This window comes from Elaeis guineensis, chromosome 7 (assembly GCF_000442705.2).
Source record: "Elaeis guineensis isolate ETL-2024a chromosome 7, EG11, whole genome shotgun sequence".
Classification (NCBI taxonomy): domain Eukaryota; kingdom Viridiplantae; phylum Streptophyta; class Magnoliopsida; order Arecales; family Arecaceae; genus Elaeis; species Elaeis guineensis.
In genome coordinates this window covers 49,270,707-49,289,811 of record NC_025999.2, presented here as the reverse complement: position 1 = coordinate 49,289,811, position 19,105 = coordinate 49,270,707, and the positions used below count along the sequence as shown (strand labels likewise).

The following is a 19,105-nucleotide window of genomic DNA, read 5'->3' as shown; positions in this document are numbered from 1 at the left end:
AACTTTGTGAACAGCTTTTGAACTCACTTCACAGAAATTCAGTCAACTGCCAATGAATTTTGAACTATGCCTTGGTGTTGTGTGGGGTAGTTTTCTCAAATTTAGTCAGAAAGCTTTTGCTGCTTGTGAGTACGCCTGCGACATCATTTGCAGCATAGCATGGCATGATTATCTTAATGTGAAACGGAAAGTTTCTTTGACTGCTTTGCCTCCCCATTATCTAGCTTCTATTGTGTTGGGCAGTTATCTCACAGACTTGTCATCCTATGGAAACTCTGGGCAGCCTAATATTGACAAATTTGGGAAAAAAAAATGATGCAGCAACCTATTGATCTCTTCTCCTTGCTATTTAATTCATGTTTGTTTTGGAACCGGTTGGTACCACCTGCAAAATTGCAAAATTGCAATGGGCGCGCATACTGCTTAAAGGCACTACAGCAAATTAGTGTCTATAGTGGTAAGAGTACGTATATTTTGTATGATTGCTTCATGATTGATCATTAATCTATGATCCAGGTGTTCATCAATTATTGGCTTTTAGATAGTGCAAAAGTGCTGAGCTGAGCTGAGCTGAGCCAAAATTTGGTTCTAAGCCAATTTGAAAAGGGTGGTGTGAGCTCCACCAGAGGTTGACAATGGTTGTTTCATTTGGTAAATGAAAACAGTCGTTCAAATTTATTTACAGATTACTCTTTTATAATATTGAAGCTTGGATCACTAACAAGCTTGATTTATCTTGTTATGTAGTCAGGCCTGAGCTGTTCGTAAAAAGCTTGGTTTATTTGACCCTTTGTTTAGGATTCAGCACTGCCTATCTTTGGAGATCTAACATATGCCATATTCCATTTGTACCTGTTCATATATTATGCTGTTCCGCTTTATCATACAAAATCTGAGATTTTTCTCCAGATTTAGCAAAGGACTAACTGGAGCTCATGATGGTTGAAATTTAGAAAACACTCTCATAACTTGTACTTGGATGGTAAAATCTCAAAACATATAAAACTAGAGGAAGTTGGTTATTGGGCCAGCACTTTTATTGTTCTATCAGCCATGATAGGATATCTACTAGGCCTAAAACACCATGTTCATGAAACTAGGAATTTTCCGTGGGCTCTGACTCGAGCACTTCTCCGAAGCACGGAAGCTCATACCACATGAAATACTACATTGTTGGCGAAAATATCTACAGCTTGACATTGAACACTGAATTTTTTCTGCATTATAACCTAAGGAAAGGGTTACCATGCATGAAGCTCGTTGCTAATCTTGTGTGGTTGGGATTACGAGAGGATGGATGAATGGGGATTGGAAGGATAGATGATTTGCATCCATCATTTGATTTAAAAAGTTACAGAGAGGATGGATGAAAAAAAGAGATTGTTCATTCATTCTAAGAGAAGATTGTTTATCAAGAATAATGGTCTTCATCCAGTATTTGATTTAAAAAAGTTACAAGAGGACGGATGAAAAAGAGGAGATTGTTCTTCATCCGATATTTGATTTAAAAAGTTACAGAGAGGACAGATGAAAAAGAGGAGATTGTTCGTCCATTTTGGTTCATCAATTTGTATCCTTTCAAATTGGAAGAATGAAAAATGGATAAAGTATTGGAGAATAAATTTTTGCATTGATAAAATTATTCCTCATTAATTTTTTTAGATAAAATTATATTACTTTTTCACTTTTTTATTTGTATTATTTATATATATTTGTATATACATTATTAATCATATACTATTAAATTTAGTTGGTCATTATTTTAATTTTAATATTAATTTTTTATAATTATAATAAAATAATTAGATTATCTTCTATTTCTTTATTTATATTTACTTTTCAATAAACTATTTATATAATACTAATTAACTATTTAATTAATTTATTAATAATTAATTTATAAAATCATGTATTAATTATATATTTATATATAATTTTATATTTTTATAGATTATAAAGATTATAAGTTTATATATTATTTATTTTTTTATTGTAAATAAATATTATAAATTGATAATCATAATATTTTTATCAAAAAATAATTTAGTAAAAATATTATACAAATATCATTCATCTTTCTTCTTATTCCTTCGATAATAAATAGAGAAAAAAATTATTTTTATATATCATTTCATGTTTCACCAAACATATGAGAAGATGGATGAATTTTTCATCTATTATTCTTTCAATCCATTCTTTATACCAAATAAAAAATAAAAAATCTAAAATAAGTTAGATGCACATAGCCTTACCCTCATATTTAGGAAGACTTTTTATGTTTAAAACTCCAGACACCAGGCCATGATGGCAAAAAATCTGCCCTTTTCTACATGACAGCCTAAAGAGATAAAATAAAAATGAAATGAAACAACTTTTTCGCTGCCGTATTAATTTTCGACAGAAGCATAAAAATGAAGACTGCCATTCCCCATGGCAGGCTTTCCATTTCAGCACGTTGCAAGTGGTGAGAAAAGAAAGAAAGAAAGAGAATAGTCATTCCCATAATTTGTTGAATTCATGTTGAACAGTAAAGGAACAAAAACAATAGAAATGACAGCAGCATATTTTTGCATCCTGCCTCAGACAAACACTCATGCCCGTCTTGGTGCTAAACTTAACAGATGAAATAGGGGAATGGGAAGGTTATTAATGCAGAATGGAGCATCCATACATTCAACAGTTGAATGGACTATAACGCAGATCACAAATTATTGACTATATTGATACAATTTTTCATCCTGAAGCATCACTAAAGCATCCACATACCAAACTCAAGATACAAATTCTTACATAGAATATAGTAAATGCATAAATAAAGCAAGCCTTGAGTCCAAGCATTTGGCAATTATGGTACAACTTCACTAAATGACCCAAAACCAGGACACAATTGAACCAACTGCTAAGCCAAGTACTAGGAACAAAACAATTGCAATCCCTGCAGTCTCAGCGTGCTGTATGGGCAGAGTTTTGGGCGCAAGAATCATCAGAACAGAAGTCAAGTAACCATTTGTTAACCCCAAAAGGCATGTCAATACTGTTACTGGAATTTCTGTTCGGAAGAATTCAGGACCATGCAGGCAACCCAGGAAGAGAGGATAAAACAGCAGCCTTGCAACACAGGCAGCAACTGCAATATTAGTATTCTCAAGGAGAAAGAATGCAGTCAGAGACTTCCCAACCAGATCAAACACATTGTATCCAGTGATAAGTACAATTGGGTACCAGTCTTTGAGGACCTCAGAGTGCACATCCTCTGTGATGTATCCCGGAAATATGGACAGAGTAACAACATAGATAAGAAAGATTCCAAACCCAAACCATTTGATTCTTCCTATAATATGCCACAAGGTTGACCTCCAAGCAGATCCACTCATGGAACCCTTCTCACTATTTTCTTCTTTTTGAGCCTGAGATTTAATATCTTTATAATATTGGACAACAGGAAGCCTGTCTGCCACATTGTAGCAAATAAGACAGATGACCATCACCACAATACTGACTACGAAGTAGAGGTTTGCACTTTTTCTTAACCCATGAGCATCTTGTGGATAGATGGCTTTTGTAATGACTCTCATGGCTGAGACAAGTACTCCTGCAGTAAAGGTTTATAACCTCAAATCTTGCCTCTCTTGATAAGATTGAGCAGAAACCATGAGTAAGAAAGAAACTTAAATGATAGATTTGTGAAAAAACTAAAATTTTCATCTTAGGAGGTTCCGGTGCAGGGGTAAATAATAAAGTTAAATCAGCATGTCTTTAAGATTCAAAAGCTAACTAGGGATTGACAAGGAACAGTATGTAGGAAAAGTATGAACCTATGAGAAATTCTATGAAGTATGGACACAGACAAGATATGGATACAGCAGAATATTTTTTTACAACATAAATCTTGAAAAACAAGATATAAAAGGCTGGAATATGGTAATATATGGCAATCGATTACTTATCCATCATCCAAATCCCTAGAACATGGTCCATGCTTCATCGAATAACATAAACATCACTGGCTTCAAAAGGTCAACTTTCATTAAGAAAAAATAAAGCCCTATCATGCTTGGGGATATTCAGGAAGTATCCTAAGTGCATCAAGGAAGTATTTGCTGTACTTTTTTATTTTTCTTAAAACAGAATACATCAAGTAACTAACACTTTTTTCCCCCATCAAAAATGTATCTAACCCATATCCTAGCCATATTTGACTAGTATCTAATATACACAAGATTTAGATATATGTGCAGTTTGAAGTATCCATGTGTCCTAAGAGAAACTTCAGAACATGATTACATTAAATTATAATGCCTTGAATTCTTAAGTAACAAATTGAATTTGTTGAGTACAGTCTTTAGATCCATAGCTCAACTCATTTCCACTGACATTTGCAGTGTCATGGCTCTCAGTTTGAACTAGTTAGTCAATAATAGGAAGTAGTTGTCATAAGAAAATTATTCTTTATCGTTACAAGCAGCATTCGCCAAACTATCCCAAATCGGGCAGTTCAGGACATTTCGAGCCCTACCGGCCGCAAATCGGGATAGTTGGATAGGCCAAATCGGAACACCGGACAAAAGAGAGGAAAAGAAAGGAAGAGAGAGAGGAGGGGAGGGAAAGAGGGGATGACACCGCTGGTGGGCTTGTGGTGGCCCGTTGAGGTATCATTTGCTAGCATGTTTAATCGAAAGATATAGAGAGAGAGAGGAGCGACAATACCGGAGAGAGGCATAGTCGGTGGAGAGTCCATTGGAGGGCGTCGAGTAGCTGCCATGGCCACTGAACGACAGAAATGCATGGGCGGAACCGCGGCCGGAGCAGGGACGACCGTCTTATTAGTCGTATTTTTTTTTAAAACGATAATGAATAATGAAGCCGGCAATGGATTTGCCGGCTTCATTGTTTCAAAAATGTTTTTAAAAAAATAGAGCCTGCGGCGCCGTAGGCTATGATTTCACCATCCGGCAGCCTCTCCGCTGGCTTTCCCTTCCTCCGTTTCTTTCTCTTGCCAGCTTCATTGTTTCAAAAATTTTTTTAAAAAAATGGAGCCCGCGGTGCTGTAGACTGTGATTTCGCCATCTGGTAGCCTCTCCGCCGGCCTTCCCTCCCTCCTTTTCTTTCTGTCCCCCCTCTCTCAACCTAGATTTGGTAGAGGAAGCGGATACCTTGGTGGCCCTTCAAGCACACCTGCAGCCCACCTATAGCTACCGCTAGCGTCTCCTCTGGCCACACGCTCCCTTCCTCCCCCCTTCTCCCTCCCCCTCTCATCTTTTTCTCTTTTCCTCCTCTCTGGTTTCCTTCTTCTCTTTTGTGTCGGTCCGGTACGGATTTGTACTGATTCGTACCCGCCGATTAGTCGGCATGGATCCCAATTCCGATTCCATGGATCTTGATTATAAGTTGTTATGTCTAAAAAATTTGACTTGCCTCTTAACTCTTCATTGACTTGATGAGCTTCCTGAAACATGATAAAAAGTCTTGCCCTCCTATTTCGACATGAATCAAATAATTTTTCCCATTACCTGGATTTGGAGATAACTTTTTCCAAATCTTTTCCCAAATAGTAGCCCTAGTAAAGAAATTAAAACCAAAGGCCATTAAGGAGTAGCCTTGTACCTTTATCACTTAAGTCTGAAAAGAAATATGGAGGAGAGATAGGACAATTAAGGCCGTTTTAGATGCTAGATGGTCTTTATCTGATGATAAGGTCTTCTATGTTTACAGAAATGGAAGAAAGTAGGTAGATAATGAAGAGGTTTAATAGAGTGGTGACAAATTCCATTGTCCCTAAATTTCAGGGATAAGAACAATCAGCTTTCCACTCATATTGGTTATGCACAATTATTGGGTTCCACAACATCTTGGCAACCCATGGCCTTGTTAAAGTCTCTTGCCTGACCTTCGCTGGAAACTCATCAGGAGCCAGGGACGTTATCACCAAATCACATGATGCAGCATCCAAACAGATTATTAGTCTATATAAACCAAGTAAATAATATATAACTCTTTAATACATGTCACAAAATATACTGAAGTGCTTGCTGCATTATTATCTTAGTCAAGTTGAGTATGTAAAGCTGAAAAATTGACTAATTTGGCATTTGGGTCTTTCATTTATCTATAAGGACTAAAGAAACAAAAGAGTAAGGTTCCATAATCCATGTCAAAGAATAAGTTTTTCCAACAATGGCAGCCGAAAATGTTGGTTGGAACTACCATTTATGCATCCTAAATGATGTTCTCTAAATTCTTATACAACTAAATGGGCTTTACTAAAGTCCGCGGAATCGGTACCAAGATCCGTGCCAGCTGGCAGCGGTGCGAGTTGGTATGGGTCTATGCCGGATTGAATTAGCATGAATTGACACAAAAGCGAAGAAAGAAACCGGAGAGAAAGAAAAGAGAAAGAGGGGAGGGAGAAGGGGGAGAAGGGAGGGAGAGGATGGCCGGAGGAGACACTTATGGTGGCCACAGGCAGGATGAGGGCGTGCTAGGAGGACCACTAAGGCCTCTATTTCCTCTGCCAAATCATGGTCGAGAGAGAGAAGATGAGGAAAAGAAAAGAAGAGAGAGAAAGCCGGTGGAAAGCCCACCAGAGGGTCTCCAATTGGCCACCATGACCGCCGGACAATGAAATCACAGCCCACGACTCCGCCCCTTGTTTCATGGATTTTTTAAAAAAAATCTTGATCATAGTGAAGCAGGCAATTGATTTGCCGACTTCACTTAAGCCGATTGCTATCTTCATTAAAGTGAAGCCGGCAAATTTATTGTCGGCTTTACTATTCATCATCGTTTTAGAAAAAAAAGACGATGAATAGAGACGGTCTCCCTTGATCCACGGTCGTGGCTCCGTTTGAGCCTTTTCCTCCATCCAATGGCCATGATGACCACTTGACATCCTCCAACAGCCTCTCCACCAGCTGCATCTCCTTCCGGTACCCTCAATTCTCCCCTCTCTATCTTTCTCAATTAAATATCCTATCGGACAATATTGAGCCGTGGAGGCCTCTATGGTCCTCCGACAGCCTCGACGGACCACCGCCATCCCTCCGACATCATTGTCCCCTCTTTTTCTCCCCTCCTCTCTCTCTCTCTCCCTCTCTTTCCCTCTCTTACCCCGTTCCTCATCCGGTGTTCCAATTGGAAAGGCTGAACTATCCTATTTTGTGGTTGGTACAGCTTGGAATGTCTTTAACCATGCAGTTCGGGACGGTTCGACAAACCGCTTTACATTGATGAAGATGATAAAAGCTGCTAAAGCCGACAAGGATATTGTTGCTATAGAAAAAGCTATGTTGATACTTAAGACACATTGCCATGTCCCTTAAATAAGTGGCAAAGGAGGTTTGGTAAGGAAAATAAGGCTTTCCCTTGGGTCGTTCTTGCCAAAGTCCACAAAATCGGAACAGAGATCCGTGCCGTCCGACCGGCGATATGAGTTGGTATGGATCCATACCCGACTGGATCGATGCGAACCAACACAAAAGAGAAGAAAATCGGAAAAAAAAGAGAGGGGGGGAGGGGAGGGGGAAGGGGAGTGTGGCTGAAGGAGATGCTGGCAATGGCCACAGATGGGCCGTTGGCACACGCTCGGAGGGCCTTCCTCCAAATCATGATCAAGAGAGATATAGAGAGATGGGAGAAAAGAAAAAAAGGGAGGGAAAGTCGTCAGTGAGGCTGTCGAAGGGCCTACGGCTGGCCGTCATGATCGTCGGATAGCACAATCGTGGTCTGCGATGCTCCGGATGTGAATAAAGGACGATGCCCCTATTTTACTGATTTTTTAAAAAAATTCTGATCATAGTAAAGTCGATAATGGATTTGTTGATTTCACTTAAGTGAAGCCGGTATACCCATTGCTAACTTCATTATTTTTTCAGATTTTTAAAAAATTTTTGAAACAGTGAAGTCAGCAAACTCATTGTTGGCTTCATTATTTATCGTCGATTTTAAAAAAAATATGATGAACTGAACAAGGATAGTCGCTTTTATTCCACGGTTGTGGTTCGGTCCATACATTTTCCACCGTCTGATGGCCATGGCGGCCAGTTGGTGCCCTCCGACGGCCTCTCTGCCGACTGTGCCTCCCTCCTATACCGTCGCTCCCCCTCTCTCTCTATATATCTCTCAATTAAACGTCTTATCGGGCAACACTGAGCCATGGAGGCCTCCATGGGCCTCCAACGATCTCGACGGGCCACTGCTGGACCCCCAACGGCATCATCCCCTCTTTCCCTCCCCTTCTCTCTCTCTTCCTCTTTCTCTCTCCCTTGTCTGATGTTTTGATTTGGTCGGCCAAACCATCCCGGTTTGCGATCGATACGGCTCGGAATGTCCTAAACCGTCCGGTTTGGGATGGTTCGGCAAATGTTGGTTCTTGCAAAATGTTCACAATCTAATAGAAGGATCTAGAATCAAAAGTTACATATGAAGGCCAATATCATGCGACTTGTACGTTGCATGCTTGTGTCTCAAAGATTTAAATCAAAGTTTTAAATAGCTTCTCTTTACGGTAGCTGTTTCAAAGACTTTGTGCTACAATTTATATATAATAATGATAGTTAAATAACAACTGCTATTTAGCAGTTACTCTGCTATAAAGGCCATTATACAACTAGAGAGATCCATTGCTATAAAACATTTTCGCTGTTCATTTGAATGATAAAATATTTTAAAATTCAAGTCTTAACACCAGTTAAGAAAATATATGTTTCTTAATTGGTAAGCTGTGACATCAACAAATAACACCATTACTTTCCTGTAAATTTCTGTTACTCCCAATTGAGAATGGCTAATAATGGCCATTATACATCTATTTTCCAGGCTAATTTGGGTGATTAATGGATGTTATTACCGTTACTATAGGACATAACAGTTTCAGAGGGGTTCCATTGTAACTGAAATGTTGGCTATATTGAAACCTTGGATTGGATGAGGTAATTTTCTTCACTATCCTGATAGCAAGCATGCTTAGGATAATTCATAATTTTAAGAGTGGGCAAGCAAGCACCATTATAGCTTGGTTTAGGGTCTAAGATGTGGAGGTTTAAATGAGGCCAGAAAACATAAGATGTTACCGCAAGCAAGATATTCCAACAATAAGACCTACCCGTTGGTCATCAAAAGATATAGTAGTTAGTGCTTAAAAATCTCTGTAGGAATTATACAAAGTACATTAAGCATACAAAATTCTCCAAAGTAGTTTCTACAAGGCATAGGCCTAGCATAATGAGGGGCGTAATGTCACAAAGATTGAAAACATCTGTCAGCGGCTGAGATGTTAACACTTTACAAAACAGTATTGTGACATAGCGATGATCCCTGGACCAGAGATCTACCTGGCCAATGGGCTGAGTCCTCGGTCCTACTAATGGGTCAATTAGTCAGACTAGGTTTAAACATAAATATTAAAAAGTACACGTAATATAAGAAATGTATGCATAACTATCAATAAATAAATTTCTATTTTAACTACTACACTTTAAACAACATGAATCAATATACTAATCTACTTTTTAGTCACATCATAAATAGAAATAATCATGAATTATGTATTTTTTAAAAAAAATGTAAGAAAAATTATATATAACATAGGAACACATGATGAACTTATTTTTTAATTTTAAATCATAAATTTTTGAACATATCCAAATGAATAAAATGAAGTATATTTATCTTTTGTGATGCAAAAGGTGATTGTTAAAAAACCTCAACATCTTAAATCCATTTAATCTATGTGAGCCACCAAATCAACATACTTCAATTGTTGTTTTGGTGGTTCAGAGTTCCTTTTATCACGTCTACGGTCAGGAGTTAAAATCTACAAGCCACTAGTTTCACCCATAAGGTTCAATCCAAGTTTCATGGAGTTAGATGCAATTAGGGTCCAATTGCAGAACAGGATTTTGGTTTGATCGGTCAGTCCAATCCATGTTAAATAACTATGCTCCAACATTTCGAGAATTTAGGGTGTCCATCAAAATCAACAATGCAAGCATAATGTGCAGGGGTCAAGATATACATTTAAATGGCTTGGTTTAATAATTTCAACTTAGAGGGTCAAGATATACATTTAAATGGCTTAGTTTAATAATTTCAACTTAGATTTGTAATATGAGTTTTCTTCTAGATTTAAAGTTAAAAATTTCCATTTTCCTCCCAGCATGCATCTCTTGAAAAGAAATATGGCTTATATTGCTTATAGCATCAAATAGTTATATATGCTTGATATGTCAAGAGTTACCACATAAACTCTACATAGAAAATGTAAACTTCTATCCGTAATTCAATCATGTGGTTTCTTTAGAACTTTAGAATATAGCAGCAGGACACTTTTATTTGGGGTACTACACTTGCTTCTGAGCTCTTACTATTCTAATCCCTTGTTGAGAGATTCACTATTGTGCATCTGAATTTACTCCAACACTCACTTTACTTAAAGTAACTAAGGTTTAGAGTTTTACTTCATCACTTTCAGTGGTATGTACCACTTTCCTTCTTTGGTTGCGGAATTTTTCCACTACGTTTCTCTTCTTATTCCCTCTACCATTCCTTTTCTTTCTTAACAAACCCTAAGAGCAAGGATCGTTGTGTCGGTACCTAGGCTCGCACTGGTTGCCTGGCAGCATGGATCAATACGTCCCCATGTTGTTCCATGCCAGGCCCATTCTGACACAGTAAAGAGGGTGCATGAGAGGGATAACAGAAGAGAGGAAAAGAGCTCTAGAGAGAGGGGGAGGGAGGGGGGAGAGAGAGAGAGAAGGCTGGTGGATTGCAGCCTAACATGGCAGAGACGGCAGAGGAGGAGAATAGGAGAGAGGAAGGGAGAGAGAGAGGGAGGGAGAGGGAAGAAGGGAGGGAGAGAGAGAGGGTGGCGGATGATCAATGGAGGGCCGTAGAGGAGGGGCTTCCCCCTTCGGTTCCTCTATTTCGTTTGAAACAGGGTCCCAGAGGAGGGCTTCTTTTTTATTTTATGGAATTTAAGTGAAGCTGGGGACTGCCGACTTCACCTAATATTTTCAAAATAAAAAAGGGCCCCCCCATCCGAAACCCTTGTTTCAAACAAAACAAGGGAATTGGAGGGCGAGCCCCTCCTCTACCCCTCCACACCCCTTTGGGGTTCTTTTGCCAACCTTCGCGGGCCATTCGCCACCCTCTCTCTCTTCCCCCCTCTTCCTTTCCCTCCCTTCTCGCCCCCCCTCTCTTTTCCCTCTTTCCTTCTCCCTCACGACCTTTTTTGCTGGTTTCTCGATTTGAAGGCTGGAACCATCCCAATCCGCCACTAATGCCACTCGGTATGCCCCGAACTGGACGGTTTAGGATGGTTCCGCCAATATTGCCTAAGTGCCTTTGTATTCCACTTTTTCATCATACATGAATCAATTAGTTTTTTCACAAGCATTCACTATGCCCTTGTTTGGAAAGAAAAGACATCAAAAGAGACAAACTCTGCAAATCAGCACCATGTAGAGCTGTTTGTGCAGGCATATGAGAACTAGACAGGTGATTCTGCATTTAGCATGTTTGTGTGGAAGTTCTAAGCAAACTAGAGGGAATGCTTAATATTTTATGTATATCCAAGTGTCTCAAGAAGCCCAAAGTCTATAGCATAAGCATGTTTAAAGCATATGAAGAATGGTGGTGATTAAAACTAAATTGTGAAGGAGCATTTCATGGGTGTTACAAAGGTTGCCCTATTTATGAGTTCCAATTTGAGACCAAGTTTATGGACCTTGTGATCACTAATTGTAGTAGCATGTTGTGTAATGTTAATGAGTGACTTAATGTTTTCTTCCAAGGAGGGAGCTCTAGAATATGCTTGAGGCATTTCAATGTTAACTCCACTGGCAGTTTTCTGTGTAGGTATAGAGAGTATGTACAGATGCTAAAGGGTGATATTTGTTTCCTCATGCAGAATCTTGGGGCAAAATCATGAATCAACCCAAGGCTTATGCTTTGGAGAATGCTCTTGTTTTAGAATAAAACTACTTGCTTAATAATGTCAAGAGAGACAAATAATTTGTTGATTATTCAATGCATCTTTGATGACCTTTATTGCTGAAATAACATTGTATCTTTGGTGGATAATTTGCAGATTGATAAAATGTGGTAGAATTCTAATGGAGTGCCCATTAGCATTGTAAACTGATCTTCTCAATTCATGGAAAAGTTCATCCTTATTGTATTCCAATGTCCCTTTTTCCTAGATAAAAATTGCTTTTACTGGTTCTAAACTTAGAGCATGGATGTTGAGCAACAATTACACGGTTACATACTTACATTGTCAATTCAAGGTTGGATAAGGTTACACAGGTTGTCTTAGAACCTTGTACCTCACTCAGGGGCTAAATAATAAGTTAGTTTTTTGGATGGAAAAGATATGAAATCCTGTAGGTATATCATTCATCTGAGTGTCATTATGTTGGAATATTTTAAGCAGAGTTTGGTGTTGCCTTTTAGCAAATGTAATAGGTTGAAAGTGTTGACTAGGCTAAATTGTCAATAGATGGTTGGGTGAGGGTCACATAGGTTAGCGTTAAAACCTCAAAGCTCCATCAAGGATTAATAATTTGAGTGTCTTTGAAATGAAAAAAATGTTCCCAAGGCATGAAAGAAATTCAGTGGAATATAACAGGAAATGCAAGCAGTGCCATTCTATCAGTTAAATGGGATATATAGCACAGACATCTTTAAGGATTTCTCATAAGTTTGTTCACCAACTACAATTCCTGTGAGTATTTTGCCCTAAATTACATAAGGGATGTAGAAGTTGCATGTTGAAGCCATAGACTTCCCTTCTACCAAAGACTCCCCAGTGGCCATGGCCTGAACAAATTCTAAAACAAGAAGAGAGCTTTAAGCAAGATCTATCTAGCACTTGGGAGGGTGTTTTGGAAGACATATATTTTCCTAGATCTAGTCAGCAATGTAACACATGAAGATTGCCTCATTCTTCTCCTTTCTTCCTAAACCTCTCCCCTTTGAATATTGAAAGGTGTCTTATGAGAAGGATGAGATAGCAGCTGCATTAGGGATAGGGGGCGCCTCCACACTTGTGTAGACATTTGACATTCAAAGATGACAGGTGCAGTAATTTCCTCCACACTTGCTCAGAGGTCGTGGTAAGGGGAAATATGCAGGCCAGATCCATGAAGAACATCCCGACATGGAAGAAGTTGCATGCAACTTTCTAAAGGAATAGAGCAATCCTTGGATGACAATCCACCTTCCAAAACCTCGGTGACATTCCAGGTTGATAAACAGTTGCATTGAAAAGAGTCTATAGAAGTCACCTGCTTTAGTGGCAGAAAAAGAAGTACCAAATCTTCAGTATGACTTCTGAAACTTCTTCTTAAAGCCCGAGTGTTCTTCATTTTCCATCACAATTTTCTGGCAATCATTTTAATGGCATCCTAAAAGACCTTAAATAATTGCAAATTTAAAATATCTTCACTGTTTCTTCATCTTTAAGAGCTTAAGAAGAGTAAATCCATGATCTTGAGAACATCAAAGGAATTTGCACTTTGATAATCTAAAACAAATGAAGCAAGATTAAAGAAATTAATAGCCCACCAAATTAATAGCCCACCCAATTGCCAAAAAGAAGGGATACATCGGACATGTGACCATATAAAGGCTACATTCCTTAATATATGACTTGGGACCTCAAAGTCCCCAATATTCACTCATGCTCCACACAAAAATTTTCTTAACATCTTGCTTTAAGAAAACTTAATGCCACAAACATCATCATTAACACACCAAGTGTTCTCCTTTTCCCCTTCTTTCATGGTTGAAAATAGGATGCAAGGAAGCCTGCCAAATTAGGGTGAGGGCAATACTAAAGCTACATCACTAGGGTCCCACACTTGATGTCTTCACCAAGTGAACTAGCTCTTGTTGATGAACCAATTGAATCTTAATAATTTTAGCTTATTATTGTCTCAAATTGCATGATCTAAAAAGCTTAAAAGGAAAAAGATGCTAATAAAGATAAATTACAAGATCCCCTCCCAGACTTTCCTCCCCTTAAAGAAATATGGTCCAGACTCAGTCATGAAAATAGATAGAAATCATGACATGTTTAAAGTTATAACATAAGGCTGTTAGAGGATCAATCACATAATCCACAAATTATTTTTTATTTAACTAAGCACTGCATGATCAAACTAGTAAATTGCCACATGAATCAAAGGACTTCTAGCTGAGTTGATATTAACTGGCTACTAAATCAAATCATTAAATGATTGCCAGCTCTTCTGGTTCCCTTCCACCAGATGTTCTGGGCGGGCCATGCTTTAAAGATCAACTATGATAGAAAAGTAGCCCATATTCCAAAGACAATTAAATCACAGCAATAATCAAGCAAAATTAGTAAGGCCTGGCAGGTCAGATCTTTTAGAGCTGGAGTGAGAAAGATATTCAGCAGCAGAATGATAAACTTCATTCTGCAAATTATTTATATTAGTATAAGAAAGGGATCTAGAAGCTTACAATCCACCGATTCTAGGGTCAAGCTTAAACAAGGATTTAATACCAATTTCTAAATTTATAGGTATTCAAGAAGGGCCAAATTATGAAATCACAATGCCTTGCAGCCATTTGCATCTAAATGAACAGAGATTTCTCTATTGTAATCAAATGACAGAACTACCAAAATCTCCTTCCAGGCAGTCATGATAAGCTGCTAGTGAATATCAAAGCAATGTCACATTGACTTCTAGTCCAAATAACATGCAGATAATCAGTAATGCAAACAACCTATGGAATGGTTTGCTGGTCAATGCCTTAAGTGACATTCTATGGATGTAGCAAGAATCCGTGCCATATTGTAGTTGACTAGATTTTGTTTCTTATATTATACGTGAAGAATTATAAACAAAACTAAGAAAACTACTTGGAGCAGCCAAAGTCATCATAGTACATTCTGTATGCACCTAGAAGAATTGGTGCAGTACGTATCTTAAGGAGCTATTAAGGAGCCCATGCCACCATCATATATTCTGATAAGCAAATCTTTTAACATAATACATTCTTCCTTTTAATTAAATTCTTCAAGCAGCTTCTCTTAAGATTCAATGATTTTATGCTGCTTAAGCATTGGAATGTTGGAAAGGAAATGAATTGTCCATATTCCATACTTTCTTGCATGCATACATAGAATCATATGTGTGGTGGGCTCACTTCTCTCCTCCTCCTTGCCGTTAACTAACTAATCAATTAGTTACAAGAAGGGTAAAATGCCTCCCACAAGATTCTCTTCATATTTACTTCATAACTATCTTCCTTCGCAACTACGTAAACCTATTTTGCTACTCTAATCTCCAATCTATTAATCAAAATCATTTGTAATCTATTCTCGTCAAGACTCTCTAATTAGCTATCACTTAATTTTTTTAAAAAAGAAAGTTGCAATTAGTGATTGAAGAAGAAAACGAGGAAACAATCGGTACCGGAAGCGGCGGTGCCGGCAACAACCGCCTGCATGTACCGTTGGGGGAGCTCGCCAGCGGCCCCGACGACCCCTCCCTGGACGAGCGCGTCAGCGATGCCGGAGAGCAAAACAGCGGAGACAGTGACGTCGTAGGCCGAATAAATCCCTCTCACTCCCTTCACATACGACGCGTCCATCACCGGCACGACGAGCAGCGCCACCGTGAAAAGCGCGAGCCCGGCGTTGATCCTCACCGGCGCGCTCGACTTGTGGGCCCACCCGACGATGAGGAGGAGCAGGAGGAGGCAGGAGAGCATGTAGGCCACGGAGAAGACACGGTCCACAGGGGCCGCCGGATAGAGGTAACTGAAGTAATCGACGGCAGTGATGAAGGCGTTCCATGGGAGGAGGAACCCGGCTCCCAGGGTGAAGTACACCAGGTACGCGACGTGGAACCCGTCCTTGGGGACGACCCCGATGGTCCCGACGACGGACGCCTCCTCATCTCCGTTGTCGAAACGAGGCGGCGCGAGGAGGTTCCTCCGCTCGTCGGTCATCGCCCCTCCTCCTAACCCCATCTCGTCTCTGTCTCCTCTGACCTCGCTCCCCATTTTGGAAGGAAGGGATCCTGCTGGGGTTGAGAACGGGCCACGTGGAGCTTGGAGAGTCGGGATGGAGCGTATATTAGTTTTCATTTGAAACGTGGGTCGCTCCGTAGCTCGGTAGGATATGCAGGGATGTTTGATTTGTAATCGGAGTCAGGATGGACACGAGAATCAAAATAGTTTAAAATTAGAGTCAGAATAATCAAATCATCTCAAATGTTTGATTTATGATAAAAAATAAAAATAAAATTAAAATTAAAATAAAAATTTAAATTTATAAAAAAAATAAAAATTGAGTTCTATATAGATTGAATCATTTTCATTTTATCCCGAAATCGAAATCGGAATATGACTCCTCCCAATCAAATAATTAGAATGAAAGTCATCCATTCCGATTTTGATTCCAGACCCATTTTCTCCAACCAAACATCTCCGCAGAGTAGTGTAGGCAACGCATTGTGACTGATATCTCGAAAGAAAAAAAAATGCATGAAAAAATATTTAATAATATTATGAAAATAATTCGGCTGGCAAACCCATGACTAACCAACTTGACCAACCAGGGTAAGGCTGTCAAACAATAGGCCAGCTGTCCAGGACAAGGGACATTGGGCTTGAACTGGGCTTAAATGCTTGACTCACAATTAATGAGTTAGTTAAGCGTGTGGTAGAATAGTTCTTTGTGCACCATATAAAAATATATTATCCTATCTTATTGGATCATGTAGTCATCACTTTCTAATATATATTTAATGCTTGCAGTTTTACTTTTTTATTTGAAATTTTAAATGACAAAGATATCCCTCATCTTCTGAAAAATTATGATATTCTGTGACCATATTATGATATTCTGCAGTCAAATTATAATTTTCTACACAACAAAAAGTAATAATTTTTCGAAGGACATTTTCGTTATTAAAAATTTATAAAATTTTTAAATGATGAAAATACTTTTCTAATCCTTATGACATTCTATGGTCAAATTATGATTTGCTGTTATGCAGAAAGTCATAATTTAACTGCAGAATATCATAATATAGTCATAAGATGTTATAATTTTTTCAAAAAATGAAGGATATTTTCATCATTCAAAATTTTAAATAAAAAATTAAAACTGTAGGTATTAAATGTACATCGAAAAATAATGCTACGTGGCCCAATCAGGTAGAACAATATATTTTTATTGCACCATATGTGGTGCACTAAGGCTTTCTCGTGAGTGATATATTTGGCTTATTCAAGCCCACTTGATTAATTCAAGCAAAATTGTATATAGAGAGAGATAGACTATGCTTCATGCGGATGGATCTAGAAGCAGATTTGGTCGCTTTCGGAGCTGTCCGATATTGCATCAATCCTAGAATAATAAAGGTCTGGATTAATAGATTAATGAGAGTCATTAAGGAAAAAAATAAAGCATTAGGATCAATTTGGGTGAATAGTCTGAAAATTTTATTGGGTTTATGGATTGGACCAGTAAAATTAGTTAGATAATATGCTTATAGGCTGGGTGGGCCTATACTATTAACTATCTAGGATTGGTTTCGAAGTGAACTGGCTCAAATCCATAACAAGAAAAAAAAGTGTTCAGGCCAATCCACTCCAAAATAATATGGATAGTTATAGATATAAATCTACTCCAGCCTGGAAACCTATTGTCTAACTAGTTCTACTGGTTCCATCCACAGATCCAATAAAATTTTCAGCTCATTCATCCAATCAAACCGTCAATAAGATGGGGCATGAGAGCTTTTTCTTTGAAATATGATGTTGCCGCGATGAAGAGAGATGGTGAGAGTCTCGACTCTTCTTCATAGACAGGCCACTTCATTAACTGCTGGGCCTACTTCATTAATTTCTAAGAGTAAATACAAATAAGTGTTTCCTAATTTTCTGACCAAAGATAGGGAATGGCAAATAATTTGACAGTATGAAGAGATTGTGTACGACGTGCTACCAATAGAAGATCAAAAATTCAAAGAGGATAGGATTGGATTCAATTGCCTCAAAATAGGACTTTTAGATTTACGGAATACCAACTATTCTTAGAAATCTATGGTAAAAAAACTAATATAGAAAGATAAAATAAAGAAGAAGATAAAATAGAATTTTCATTGTTCTAGGATGTCCTCTTTTATAGTTACACCAGCCCTTAAACATTATCATCTCAAAGTTATATAAATTTTATCCACTTGTCCACTCGCTCATAATTGTCTCACCACTCTTTAACCGGCCTTAATCAACTTCCCGATCATTAACATGGCACACTGCTTATATATTTTGAATTTTGGAAGCCCATGAGCCTATTTGCGCAAATACACGGTACAAGCAACACATCCCCAACCCCCCCGCCCCCCCCCCCCCCCCCCCCCCCATCTTGTTATCTGATGGTTAGGAGGGTGACAAAATGTAACAAATACAGTCATAATAGGACTAGAGATAAGCTTCTGTTGGCCTGGTTAATGTAAGGATTAATTCACCTTTAAGCCTAACATCAAATCTTGTCTTAGGATTACATTAGCAGCATTAAATCTTTTCCACTGACTCTGAGAATCCATGCCACGTATCATATCTTCTTTGGGTATTCTCTTTGATGGAAACCTGCACAATGTGCAACATCCCTAGCAAATCTCACTTTTGTCCCTTTTCAAAATCGGCCATTCTTTTCGATCTTCTTGTAGAATCTTTGCTCTCTATCATTCCCAAATTCTCACCACCATAAAATTTTCTACTTCATCTCCGACCAAACAGTTCGATGAACACAAGAAGCTGAATTAAAAACCTCTAGGGTTCTTTCTTTTGCAAATCTCCAGATATTCATTCCTAATTCCCCCCAACCTAGTGATCCTAGGACCTATTTTCAAGCCCAATATTTCTTCATCTTTTTTTTCAATTTTCCCACTTCACTTTGAGGCAACTTTCCTCTACAACAATCAAGCTTTAGGACCACTATATGGGAAGGTACCAACCCTCATAGACCTTGGCCCAATATCTCATCTCCACAGAACTACTAAGTCTAATGTATCTCGACCCTTAAAACCCTAACTATGAAAAGAATGGATTTTAGAACATTATG

The 19,105-nt window shown here is 38.4% G+C and overlaps 1 protein-coding gene across 1 annotated transcript; it reads right to left on the bottom strand.

Moving 5' to 3' along the window:
- Window positions 1–2,699: 2,699 nt before the first annotated feature.
- On the bottom strand, window positions 2,700–16,074 carry LOC105035051 (equilibrative nucleotide transporter 1). Its single transcript, XM_010910444.4, has 2 exons — window positions 15,444–16,074; window positions 2,700–3,592 (listed from the first exon to the last, which is right to left on the bottom strand). Exons 1-2 carry the CDS (start codon window positions 16,033–16,035, stop codon window positions 2,862–2,864), a joined length of 1,323 nt encoding a protein of 440 aa, XP_010908746.1. The 5' UTR covers window positions 16,036–16,074; the 3' UTR covers window positions 2,700–2,861.
- Window positions 16,075–19,105: the final 3,031 nt, after the last annotated feature.

Excerpts from the sequence above, each read along its gene's own strand:
- LOC105035051 (XM_010910444.4), bottom strand. The coding sequence starts at position 16,035 with ATGGGGAGCGAGGTCAGAGGAGACAGAGACGAGATGGGGTTAGGAGGA. Across the intron at positions 3,593-15,443 it reads TGCCGGCACCGCCGCTTCCG|GAGTACTTGTCTCAGCCATG; the intron begins GTACCGATTGTT and ends CCTTTACTGCAG.